Source organism: Megalops cyprinoides, chromosome 11 (assembly GCF_013368585.1).
Source record: "Megalops cyprinoides isolate fMegCyp1 chromosome 11, fMegCyp1.pri, whole genome shotgun sequence".
Lineage (NCBI taxonomy): Eukaryota > Metazoa > Chordata > Actinopteri > Elopiformes > Megalopidae > Megalops > Megalops cyprinoides.
The window spans coordinates 36,521,713-36,535,235 of record NC_050593.1 but is presented as its reverse complement, the minus strand read 5'-3'; the positions used below and the strand labels follow the sequence as shown (position 1 = coordinate 36,535,235).

The 13,523-nt window shown below is 47.7% G+C and overlaps 2 protein-coding genes across 2 annotated transcripts; one reads left to right on the top strand and one right to left on the bottom strand.

The window, feature by feature from the left end:
* Positions 1-466: 466 nt before the first annotated feature.
* Positions 467-8,325, top strand: LOC118785510 (gap junction gamma-1 protein-like). Its single transcript, XM_036540212.1, has 3 exons — positions 467-643; positions 6,729-7,923; positions 8,196-8,325. Exons 2-3 carry the CDS (start codon positions 6,765-6,767, stop codon positions 8,207-8,209), a joined length of 1,173 nt encoding a protein of 390 aa, XP_036396105.1. The 5' UTR covers positions 467-643; positions 6,729-6,764; the 3' UTR covers positions 8,210-8,325.
* Positions 8,326-11,407: 3,082 nt separating this feature from the next.
* Positions 11,408-13,078, bottom strand: inha (inhibin subunit alpha). Its single transcript, XM_036540024.1, has 2 exons — positions 12,769-13,078; positions 11,408-12,132 (listed from the first exon to the last, which is right to left on the bottom strand). The coding sequence occupies exons 1-2, from the start codon at positions 13,076-13,078 to the stop codon at positions 11,408-11,410; spliced, it is 1,035 nt and encodes a 344-aa protein (XP_036395917.1).
* Positions 13,079-13,523: the final 445 nt, after the last annotated feature.

Here is a 13,523-nt window from a genome sequence, read left to right as displayed (position 1 = left end):
TAATCATGTCTGGACTGCAGATTAGCAAGTATGACAACTACAGTTCAAATGTGTGAAACCGTATAGAATTCACATCCAAAAATTCACTGCTGCATGACTGAATATGTCGAAGATACGCTTAGTTAAGGGCAACAAGTTCGCTAAAATTGGGTCAATCGTTTAATATGACATTTGCGTATACCACACGAAACTTGTTCAATGGGGCGCAAAATCTCTGCGATGAAGTCTAGACCTGTCAAGTCTGACATTTTGATGGCTTAGCGGTATGACTAAATGCAACAAGCGTTGTGTTTTACAAGGAAGAAAACGGCAACCGTGAGTCAGGAGATTGCATCAGGAGCATAGCAGGGAGCGCAAATCGCGGATCGCGATCTCAGGTTTCAATAGATGGGCCCCTTAAACTGGGGGTGGGGTGCGCACATACAGGGGGAGGAGGAATGGGATTTTGGGACGTTTCTTTGTCCTCCTAGTATTTAGGACCCAGACATGGGTTGGAGGGTCACATGGCGCCTGAATGGGTTAACAGAGAAAGACGCTGTTTGTTTTATGAAATGAAATAGAGGGAGTTATTGTGAGTTGCGATAAGTTAAATCGGAGCGATCGCATCATTTCCGAAGAAAAAGGACGTTTACAAGTTTAAAAGGTATGACAGCCTGGGCTCATAGTAAGAAGTTGTTTTTCTTTATTTTTATTTGCCAGGAATTTTTACGCTACTAATGAGATAATGACAACCAAGACTAACCAGCCATTTCTTAGTGATTTTCTTTTTACGTATTGGCAGATTTGTCTAGTAGCGAATAGCCTGCTAGCTGAAAAACAGCACCTTGCTTATGAACCAGTAGCTAATGTTAGCTAGTTAGCTAACTTGTGGCGGATAAAGACACTGAAGCATTCAAGAAGTGAGGGGTAGTTAATCGGCAAACCTTATTAGCCAAATAATAATTAATTGGCGTATCCATAGACTTTTATGACATGTTTCCATCTTGTAAATTTAAAGGAAGAATACAGTGATGCATAGCACACCGGATAAACTCGGGGGTCTTGAGATGCTAGGAGCTATGATGGTATTCACCCTAAGAAAGAACGCATGTGTTAGTTTCAAGAAAGCGCAATGCTACGCTAGCTGGCTAACTCGGGGTGTAACAGTAAGGGGAGTGTGTTTCTTGCTGCCACGTTGGGTGGCTGTCTTATTCCAGTTCGGACATAGTTTATACCGATACCTTCTGTTTGTGTCCTATCTGTGACCGAGTAAAAACGCCAATAAGTGTACGGATTGTGGAGTTGTTGCTGAGCTTAATTTGCCCAGGTGGCAGATCACAAACGAAGAGGTTGGGATGGCAGGTATATCCATACATACCCATAACTAACAGCACGGAGACGGGCTTATCTACAGAAATCACCGCGCTATAGCTATGATCTGGATACCACACATGCTTAGTAACACAAACAACTGCTTGAAAGCCACATACTCGTATTTCTATTTAACAAGAGTCTGTATATATTTAATTAATTTTGTTTTGCTTGTCTGTGCGGTGTTAATGCTATTCCTATTCGTTAGCAAAGGCAGATAGGCAGTTAGCCCAGTAGCTATCCTACCGCGCAAATTAACTCCAGATGCTTGCGCAACTTCAGCTGTCTTCATATTTTAATATAATAACCACATAGTTCCGATCGCCATCAAACCACCACTTTAGCAAACCATACGGGCCTAACGTCGTTATGGTTGCATTTAGTAGCCTACTTTTTATAAGTTCTCTGTTTACGAGTGATCCCGCTAACTTTATTGATTCAAAAAGTGCAACACATTCCTTTGATTTATTAAATGAGTTTCCTCCTTGTTGTTCCTGTGAGATGCAACTTGATGATTAAGTGATTAAAGTTAACTGTCATGAGTCCATGTAGTGGTCCAAAGAAAGAATGGATATTAAATGTCCAAAAAGGCTACTTTATTTAGCACTACTTCAATGTGTGTGCAAGTTACGTCGTTTCATTTGGCTTCAAAAGCCGACCATATTGTACAAAAATGACTAGTGATGAGAAGTTGTCGCTTTCCCCCTCACTTTCCTGGTTGTTTTATTTGGCTGAACACGGTAATTTGGCTTCCTCTGTCCCCTCTCCGGTTTGGTTCAGCTGTCTTTTGAGTGTCTGGCGTACTCCGCGTCTACGCTGGTGGCAAGAGACTAGAGGTAGACCAGTGTTAAACCCAAGACAAACTTAAAACTGTATTTGTTCGATGGTCCAAAAAGTCTTAATTTCCTAACTCGCTTTCATTCCTCAGCATTCTCCCTGAGCCTCCTTCCTCTGCCAGTACCACCCAGATTCAGGTCCTTAGCCACATTTAGTAGCCACCTGCGGAGGAAAGGCTAAAAATTGCTTAAAAAATATACATTCTCCAGCGCTTGCTAAGGGGTGGTGATCTGCTGACTCGACATTCCAGTGTCCTGAATCGGTAGGACAGCAGAAATGTTGATCCACATCGATAACATCGCGGCCCTTTGCCTTAACTGGAGCCGTAGAACATTTAAATTCACCCATAGTGCTTTTTAAAGTTGTGCAAATAGCTCTGTAAACAGTTAGCACTGACGATGTGGTAATGGTCCCCAATATATTTCTTTGAGGAAGTGCTTGTTGGGGAAGAGATTCTACAAGATATCATGATATCTTGTACTGAAACAGTGGATTTAGTGAATTCCTACAATGAATCAATACACTTTCATTGAAGTGTAACTGATTTTTCTATTGTTTTGCCTTTAAAACAAAGGATCTGATCCTGCAGTTGAATGTGAGACTATGAACCACCTGCCAAACATTTTCAGATAAATCACAGCAGATTTATTTCACAACATGAAACCTGTATTTTAGGATAAACGTTTTGCGTCATGTCATTTTCCCGCCACCGTAACTCCGATATTTGATGCCCATTGTATTGTCACTGTTATCAGGAAGTAGAACATCTCTGAGATGTCACATATTATGCCCCAAATGTCACATAAAGGCCTTCACGCAGCAATGGAAAAGGTGTTGTAAGCGAAACTTTACACATGTCCTCTCCTTCACCACAGAGACAATTGTACTTGAAATTTTAGCTGGGAACCAAGATGATGGACTTATATCAGATCACAGTTGAGACCTTTCCACTGAAAGAGAAGTTCTGAAAGAGGATCCATTCAACTAGGACACAAAATGGATTTTATGATTCTTGTTGTGGACACTTCTTTCAGGTCTCTGTTACACTTCTTATTTAGGTAGATCAAGATTGCATTTTATGCCCGATTTGCTCCAGCGTAGAACAAGGCTGTATCAGAATAAAAATGCATTCTTTGGCCCCAGAGCTCAGCTGCTGAGAATGTGCTCCCACTCAGACCTGAGGGAGAAAGGGTATCTTTAATTTCTTTCCATTTGGTCATCTTTCCATTGTGTCTCCTAAATAAACTGCCATGAAGGCTCACTGTCTCTCAGGTCTCCGTGCAGGGCAGAGAAACCCCTCGTCTTGTGCTCATGAAGGATTTCAGCATTATTCCATTTGGTTTTGTTTCTTCAAGGAGTGGTGGACAGGTTCAGAATATTTACCTGTTTTACAACCCTTAACCCAGTTTGTTGATGTCCTTCCAGGAAGATTAAAATTACCAGGAACTCCTGTTAAAAGGAACTTAAACTTTTGTTTAAAACTTATGATTTAAACTTAGACACGTCTTTAACCCAGAAACCAAAAGACTGTCATGCCCATCCAGTCAGGTTTTGATCTTTTCTGTTCTCAATGCCAGAGTTAATTTATAACTGCCTATAGAACCTTTCAATAGCCCTTCTCCCCTTGTTTTTGGTTTTTGATCTGGGCTGCGTTATAGTGGTACTTTAAGCGTAAGGCAGTATTCTGACATTCAGAAGGGTGGGTATGAGATTGCAGTGGCTTCACATGTGCTGCTCTAATGCTGCTGAAGGTACTTAGTCAACAACAGGGATCATAAAATGACTGGTGTCTGGTCTTGGCAAAGAGAAGTGTTCCTGGCTCAGTGTTTGAGAGGACAGGAGTTAAAAGCCTTGCTCTGGAGTGTTTTAAAATATCACGCCACTTTAGATAATTAGACTGTCACTGGAAAGATTGAACAGTCTAATTTTTGGTGCAGTTGGAGGTAGATTCCTGACTGCTTTACACACGCTGACAGTTATCTGCATGCCGGGGTGAGCAGCTCTGATTGCTCTGTTTCAGTGGTCTCAGAGATTTCTACACAGCCCCAGCGGTTGGAGTAAGTAGTGTAGAGAGCGGCGTCTGGTAGCCAGCTGTGGGGCACAGCGGTCTGTGTGCAGGAGGTTAGAGAGGTCTGCCCAAATGGCTGTGCCCTGTGTTTCACAGTACACACTGTAGTGTGGAGGCAGAGGTCAGTGTGCGATGAACTTGACTGTAGGTAATGTCTTGTATTGAGGTACTGCTGATAACTTTCCAGTGGGCCCCAAGCTAAGAGGTACATTTCTAAGCACATGGCCAATCCCCTTTCTGCTGTATGTGGTGTGCAACATTGCTGTGCTGGGGAGTCTTTCATTTGGAGCGAGGCTACAACTGCAGGCAGAAGTCCCCATCACCCCCCCCCCCCCCCCCCCCCCCCAACACACACACACACACACACACACACACACACACACACACACACACACACACTGGGCGCGATGCTCGATCCAGGCGTCTCCCTGGCACCACAGCCTTCACACGATGCCGCGTCTGCGAATACCGGGCACGCTGAAAACGGTCCACATTATGCCAGGAAGTCTGTTTTCCCCCGTAGAGGAAGCTGGCGCTGTCCTCTGCCCGCAGGGGAGAGTCCGCTCTGCGACGCCAGCTGAGGGCATGACACACCTGAGCGTGTTGCGCTGAAACAGGTGGTGATGGGTGCCATGTGCCATGCTCATGTGGCATGGAGTGGGTTTGCCCAGTTAGCACCCTGTCCAGAGACTGGCTGTGGGGGAGGGGTGGGGAAGAGCCACGCTGTGTTGCGTGTAAGAGCCTGTGTCGTGCTAACCCTGCAGCTGTGGCGAGGCCTCATACACACACGCATCCTGCTGTTGCATCAGAAACGTGTCGTCATCGGTGAAAGTCACTGGGTCTGACCCGGGCCTGTCTTGTTTCCAGCTCTCCCTTTTTAGGAGTGTCCAGTGCAAGTCGTTCCCCATGATCCAGGCGAAGCTGCCTGTCTGCTGCGGTCTGTGATTCGTGGCCTCCCCATCTCCCTCGAGAGGGGTAATTCTGCTTTTAGTTCACCAGGCTTCGCTCTCGGATGGTGACTTTCCCCTGGAGTTGGAGCCACCCATTAACCCATTTCAGTGACTCGGGCTGCTGTATCAGTTCTGCTCAGTGTTGAGTAGCTGAGATGTATATGCTGTCTTTTTTTTTTTTCTTTCTTTACACCACACATGCTGTTGCAAAACCAAACACTTGCGAAATAAGTGTTAGTTGAATGCTTTTAGTGTCCTGTTTGAGCCATTTGACCACAAAAACATTAGTCATACCTTTGACTCAAGCGTTGTCTTAAATTGGATAGTGAACTTCTGCAAGTCACTTCCAGAACATGTGGGTTTACTCACAGAAGTCAACATGGGGATTTTAATGCGTTTTACGCAGTTGAAAAACGTGATTAATTTCCTGAAGATTTGGCCTGTTCTGTAATGTTAAATTGAGGGAAAGTCAGGGTTACTCAGCACTGTTCAGCTGTCTCAGCGCCACATGCTAAGTGGGGGTTTGCAGTGCAATGCTTTGCAGACATCGCCATCTTCTGGATACAAGGTGCGATGAACCCCGGTAATGATCTGCTTACCTTTATCTGCATAGGTTTGTGAGGGTGTGTGCTGTACATAGCACTGTATTTCAGATGAGCTGGAAGGTTTTTCCTGCTTGCATCTTGTGTCAGGTTGATTTTGATGGTGAGTTTAATTAATAGTTTGGGTGACTGATTTCATTTACAGTCATTTATTTAATGTAGCTTTAATTGATATCAAAACATTTTTTTCACCATATGGTACTTTGGTCACTGGTGCATAATAAATGTATGGCATGCACTGCATAAGTAACAGATGTCTGTTATTAATTTCTTCCTCACAAACTTCATAAATGCTTTGGATAATCTGGTTACAGCAACAGTAAGGAAGGATCAGATTTGCAGGTTAAACAGAGAAGTAAAATGGCCTGATGACCAGGGGCCTCAGTAACAGTGCTAGCATGAGCTCTGGCATGTAGCTGTGTCCCTGGCTGTAGCCCTGTGTGTGCAGAGCCTCATTAAGGGAGCCAAAGTCCCCGGGCTCTACAGGCTCTGTTTCCCAGCTTTCCTGTTTGAAACACTGGCCTTAATTAGCACTCTGCTCTGTGGGAGGGTGACTCCATACCCTGGATCTGCGGGCTGGTTTTTCACAAGGTGCTGCACTCCTGCTGGGGTCAGGGGGAGCAGATCTGGGATCAGTGGGAGCTGGTGCAGCAGAGTGACCCTGATTTACAGCTTATTCAACCGTACACACCACGTGGTGATTAAACCATAAAACCAAATCCCCCTCAATGGATATAAACCTCAGTAATTCATGCTTTGCATTGTGAAACCCATTGATTTTTCTATTTGTAGACTGGATGGTAGTCAGTGTTTATGGTTGCATCACGATGACCTGTGTGCCGTTGATGGTTGCATCACCTGCTTCCTGTGGTGTGCATGTGACTGACATCATGGCTAAGGTTCACTTCCTCCTCCCCGCAGGAGCTGAGCTGAGAGGCCCCCCATCACAGAGGCACCATGAGCTGGAGCTTCCTAACGCGTCTCCTGGAGGAGATCTCCAACCACTCCACCTTCGTGGGGAAGATGTGGCTGACCATGCTCATCGTCTTCCGCATCGTGCTAACGGTGGTGGGCGGGGAGTCCATCTACTATGACGAGCAGAGCAAGTTCGTCTGCAACACGGGGCAGCCCGGGTGCGAGAACGTTTGCTACGACGCCTTTGCACCCCTCTCCCACGTCCGCTTCTGGATCTTCCAGGTGATCGCCATCACCACGCCCACCATCATGTACCTGGGCTTCGCCATGCACAAGATCACCCGCATGGAGGATGCCGAGTACCGGCCCAAGGGGCGGCGGAGAATGCCCATCGTCAACCGCGGTGCCAACCGCGACTACGAGGAGGCGGAGGACAACGGCGAGGAGGACCCCATGATCTCGGAGGAGATCGAGCCCGACAAGCGGGAGAAGGAGAAGCCGAGCGAGGCGCCGGGGAAGAAGCATGACGGGCGGAGGCGCATTCAGAAGGACGGGCTGATGAAGGTGTACGTGCTGCAGCTGCTGTCGCGCACCGCCTTCGAGGTGGCCTTCCTCTTCGGACAGTACATCCTGTACGGCTTCGAGGTGTCGCCCTCCTACGTGTGCACGCGCAACCCCTGCCCACACACGGTGGACTGCTTCGTCTCCCGGCCCACGGAGAAGACCATCTTCCTGCTCATCATGTACGCGGTGAGCGCGCTCTGCCTGCTGCTGACCGTGCTGGAGATCCTGCACCTGGGCGTCAGCGGGATCCGCGACTCCTTCCGCAGCCGCTCCGCCCGGCACCGCGCCCTCACCGCGCCCCGCACGCCCGTCTGCCGGCAGGTGCCCTCCGCCCCACCCGGCTACCACGCCGCCCTGAAGAAGGACCCCGCAGGGAAGCTCCCCAATGGCCTGAAGGCGGAGTTCCGGGACAACCTGGGCGACTCGGGCCGGGAGTCATTCGCGGACGAGGCATCGGCACGGGACCTGGACCGGCTGCGCAGGCACCTGAAGATGGCGCAGCAGCACCTGGACCTGGCCTACCAGAACGAGGAGGGCAGCCCGTCCCGGAGCAGCAGCCCCGAGTCCAACGGCACCGCCGCCGAGCAGAACCGGCTCAACTTTGCGCAGGAGAAACAGGGCGGGACATGCGAAAAAGGTGCGTTGCTTTCTCCTGTGTGCTTTTCCAGAGCCTGAGCAATTAGCCTTTCTCAGGGTAAGCTGCTCCTTAAGGGCTGCTACTCCCTGCCAGCATTTTTTTCATGACGCTCCAAATATTTGTGACTTTTTTCCTGGTGGGTAACAGTATTGGGTAGCAGCAGCTCAGAAGTGATGCTTATTTTTTGATGCTACACTTGTTGGTCTGTGGAGATATTTTCCTTGTTGCTTCAGGCTGTTTTCAGTTCTTTTTTCCCCCTCTTTCTCTCTCAGGGATGCGAGCCTGAATCATTTCTCACTGCGTCTGTGTCAGCCTTTCCATCGACCAGCACGGCTCTGTGGATGGCGTGCGCCTCTGGGGACAGCTGCAAAGATGTCTGAGGGACTGAAGACGTGGGTGTGTGTGTGTTGGGGTGTGCGCGCGCGCGCGCGTGTGTGTGTGTGTGTGTGTGTGTGCAGGCATGGTTGTGTGTGTGTGTGTGTGTGTGCGTGTGTTGGGGTGTGAGGTTATACTGCAGGATTCACGCAGTGTGTATGCACTTGTGGAGAGTAAATCCGTGTCTCGCAGTATTAAGGCCAGTGAACATTGTGGAGAATGCACAGAACGGTGAGGGCGTGTCCACGCTCTCCTCTGGGACCGCCCTCCTGCAGCTCCAGCGTCTCCTCGACTCGCCTGAACTCACGCATCTGTGCTGTGGGGATGAGCGGCACCTGGGGCAGAGACTCCGCTTCACACCGTTTCTCACCCCCCTCTCAGCGGAGGAGGTGCATCTCAGCCAAGCCTAAAAGCCTACTCTGCTGTTTACATTTCACAGCCATTCCAAAAACAGAAGGCTCTGTGTGAGCACATTCTCGTATGAAACATTTCTGTTTTACAAGGGTCTTATGTTGGGTAAATGGTGAACCACAGAGGGTGTACCAATGTAGCTGCGGAAAGAGTGCTGTTCAGGGCCTCTGGTACGGGGGAGAGTGGCGGGGCCCATAATTGGCGGGGGGGGGGGTGGGGGGCTCAGCAGCTTAAGTACTGACCTTGACAATCTGTTGTCATTCATGTCAGGGCAGATATCTGGATTTGCCGAGTTAGCACAGCAGTGAACTGCACAGTGTTGGTTCTGGAACAGACTGAAATGGAACTGCACATTATTTTTCAGCAGCGCTCAGTTCAGTCTTCAGTTCTGTGATGTTGAAGCCTGAATGGTGCCTTTGTCCAAATTAGCAAAAAATACAAAATGACAAGAAACCTGGGAAAAGCTTGAATCCTTTTGTGAGTCTAAATGTTATTCCATATTGTTGATATTATTTTGATTTTCTTTATTTTAGTGAATTGAATTTGAAGATTGTGTTATAATTAGGAAACTCTTGGAATGTAGAAAGGCTTTTTGATTCTATTGAAAAGTTGTTCTGTTGTAAGTTCAAGGGCTCCTTTCGGTAAAAAGTGGAAGTTCTCTTGTGTTTATAGGAAATTTTGAGTTCTTATAGTGCCAGAAATGGGGACTGTAGGCTATGTTGCATTTAAGAGTCACTTACGTTTATGTGACTAGTATGCAGTTATTATTTGTAAATGTCTGTTTGTCATATTAAAACTTTGCACACAAAGTGAATTGAAAAATCAAAAATTGAATACTGGGATGATTGTGGATTTTCTGAAATGGTCTGTAATTAAAGCCTCCAAGCAGTAAAACAGCTCTTTTCTTTTGCGCTAATTTTTTCTTTCCACCAACATTTTAAAGGTAGTGATGTCTTGAGTATTGCAGCTTTATCGATTGTTTGGTTTTATTTACAATTCTTGGCTATGCAACTTTAAACTGCATCTAAATATATGTGTTCATTTCAGATTGACCTGATCATTCTGCAGTATTCAGTGCAGTACATTGAAATATAGAAGAGCATCAGATAAAATGCTTTATTTTGAACTGACGCATAACATTCTGTAACTGAAAGGTCTTCTATGCATATTTCATGCATTAGTTTGAGAACTGGACATGTCTCTTGTATGCAATCGAATCATTCCTTTATATAAAAATGCATATGAGTACTTCAGAAATGGGGAAAATATATTGACCAAACTGAGCTGAGCAATGTCTGTAACATAACTTTTATCTATGTTTTATATACTTTTTTTACCTATAGTATTTTTTTGTAAAATTGCATAGAAATGGAATAAAGAGTTGAACTGGAACGTGTCGTGTCTTTTTGTTGGTATGAAGATGTATGAGCTGTAATTAATGATGTGGCTCTCAGCCTGTGAACACAGCGCCTCCAGGTTTGACCGGTGTTCCTACTTCATGCTTGCCAAAAATGACCGCAGTATGTATTGAAAACCAAAGCACCGTTATCGGTCTTTTATGAATGCTTAGCGTGATCATTGGTAATCGTCTAAGGTAAGCAGAATCAAACAGTAGATGAGTGTTGATAACTGCATTTTTTGCAGCTGTGGCAAAGGGAGACAAAACAACAAAAACAGGCCTACGATACTGTTTTATAACTGTAAGCATTACAGGTGTAAGAGAACACATTTTTGTAAAAAAAACAATAATAATAATGCAAAAAAGCCATTTTTAAAAATGTAGCCATTTCTAGACTTACGAATAATTCGATTATGAACAAGTTTAACAGCGACAATTTCACATTTTCAGACGCTTAAAACGCGTGCGCGTGCGTGTACGCGGGGGGCGGATGTGATCTCGCTGGATTAGCCATCGTGTTGAAATGGCGCCAAATACAAATGTGTTAATCCGTCGGCTACGCGGTTTCTGTGTCCTCCACGGTGGAAAACCATGAAGAATCAACAGCGCTACTTTGGTGAGTATGGAGGATGTTTGCCTGTTTCACTGACACAAGAAGAGCCGACACCTTTTGAGTCCCCTTACCTGCGAGAAAGAGAAAGAAGCCATCTTCTCCTGCAGCCTTCTAGCGTTAGAATTCCCGGTAATGCAAACTCGCCGTTTCAGCGCCATTCCTGCTACAAGGCTGCCCCCGGGAAAGCTCATTCACTCTAACGTGAAGGCGTTGCTTTCGAAATTAATTCATTAGTTATGCTAGCTTTTAACACAAGATGTATTAAGCTGTGCTATGGTAGCATACTTTGATTTAAAATACGATAGAGATGACATTAAATAGGAGTTTTCTTTTTCTGTGAGGCATAAGCTAGTTTTCTCCACAGGTATGCAAAGGACAGATGGGCCGGCATTTTACTGCCCGAAGGTTTTAGACTGAAGATTTCAAATTCCGTTAACTGAAGCGTTTAATGCGAGCTGCAATTACAGTAATTATGTCCAGCTTTTAACTCTATTCATTTACACAGTTGTTGACTGTCAACCGTTTTTTTCCTTAGTAAGTGCAGGTGTATTTTTTTATATGCTTGGAACTAACAGTAAATTTAAAAGTTACATTAAAATAAACACCTTTATTAATTTTAGCTCACTGCCAGAGTGCTATCGGAATAAAAAGCAACGGCATTTTTAAGCATGTAGTGACAGTGGAAGCTAAATGCAGGTGCAGTCCTCGGCGATGATGTTGGGCAGGGTTTCGTACTTGAAGGAGTAGCCCCCGTCGGAGGTGGTGCGGAAGCGCAGGGACTTCATGGTCCCGGGCACGGGAGTGCAGCACTGCTTGATCCCCAGGATGGTGGTCATGCGGTCCCAGCTCGAGCAGTTCCCATGGCAGTAGCGGAAGGTGAAGACTTTGGGGTGCACGATCCAGTTGTCCCAGCCCAGCTCCTGGAAGGAGATGTTGAGCTCCTCGCGGTGGCAGTCGTTGTAGTCAGGCTTCTCCTGCGGGGGCCGCTGGAGCAGGTCGAGGGCGGAGGGAGACCAGGCGAAGGAGGACCTGCGGGCGCGGTCGGCGCCCCGGGAGCGGGCGTGCAGGTGCAGGAACGGGGTCTTATCCGCGTCGGCGTGGCAGGCGCAGGTGGGACACCGCACCTGCAGCATGAAGGGCCCCTCGGCCATGGAGGAGAGGATGCGGTGCTCCACGGCGTAGGTGCTCCACCCATCCTCAGCCCGTTTCTCGGGCTCCTTGGCCACCTGCAGGAGCTGCTGGTGGGCGGTGAGGATGTAGAGGGGGGCGGAGGCGTTCCCTGTCTGCGCTCCCTCTCCAGAGTAGAACCAGAAGTGGCCGGAGGTGAAGGCGCTGTCGTGACTGTGGGCGGAGGGCTGGAAGTAGTAGGTGAAGCTGGGGGCTCCCTCTGAGCTGTGGGCGCAGGTGGACTCTGAGGAAACGGGACACACAGGCTTTAGCATAAAGAACAGCAGGATTACATCAGCTCACAGAGGAGTGCAGGCCTCCATCAGTGGGAGGAACATGAAACATCACAATGCTAACGTCTTTTTTGTGGTTGTTTTAAACATGAAGTGTGATGCATTATTTTCTTCCATAGCAGCACAGCTTTTAATGTAGTCTGCAAATTAATTAGATGAATGGAAATCTCTGGATGGGTAATCCTGCAGAGTTTTGGAACTCTCATGTTACATCTTGCAAAGCCATTACCAAGTTTCAACAATGTTTGCCTTGTTGTTTTTCATTGTTGTTGGAACACGTCCTTCACAGTATTTACGTCAGTTGCATAAGTTATGCTAATGCTAAGCTAATGTGATGTGGTTGGCAATAGTCTATGTAACTATGTCTATGCAAATGCTGACCTTCTTGCCCAATCAGAACCCTCCCTGTCCTCAGATCTGCAGCTCACCCCTGGCTGCTCTAGCTGTGGGTCACTGAATGAGCCTCGTTTCTGTCCCCACTGAGCTCTGCGCTCTCTGAATGTGAGCCCCCCCTTTTTATCTCAGCAGGCTTCCTCACAGCCGGAGTGGGTGTTTGTGTTTGCTCTGGACGGAGGCCGGGGACTGACCGGAGCTGGGGAAGAGGATGACCCGGGAGGCGTCCTGCTGCGGCCCCCTCCTCTCCTCCCAGGCTGCCCTCCCCACGCGGGCGGAGGCGGGGTGCTCGGGGGGTGCCTCGGCGCGGGTCCCTGCCAGCGGCTCCTCGTGGGGCACCGGGGGCCCCTCCAGCCCCAGACCCTCCAGCACGCGCTGCTTGAACCAGTCCAGCACCACGGCCCGAGGCAGACCCTCCTCCTGGCAGGCCTGGCTCCACACCGGGGCCCACAGCACCAGCGGGATCAGCCAGCAGCAGGATTTGCACGGGTGTCTGTTCCACATGGTAATTCCCAAGTAAAACGCCCAGAGAAAGGATGGAGGGTTCAGCAGTCAAATGCGGTGTAGTAATCCCAGTCTAGTCTGCCAAAAAACAGCTTTCACAGTGAATTCACAATCCATACATCACAAGTCTCAGATAGTGATTTCCCGCGGTTTCTCCAGCTTCGCTGCGGTTTGTCCTGTGGCTCTTCTGTGTACTGTTTCTGACCACAGCGATGTCCTTCAGACACAGCACTGTGTCTCTGCTACCCCTGTATGGCTTGTTCTCGTTCTCTCCTCAGAGACAGAAAGCCCCCCCCATATGCAGACACAATCAGCGCAACTCTGTGTTTGTGACGCAAGTGTCTGTGTGGCATGAATTGTATCTCTGTGTAGCGGTGTAAGGAGAGGAAGTGAAGATAGTCATACTGAGAATCGTATTGGTTCTCATGGTGTCCAGGCTAATGAG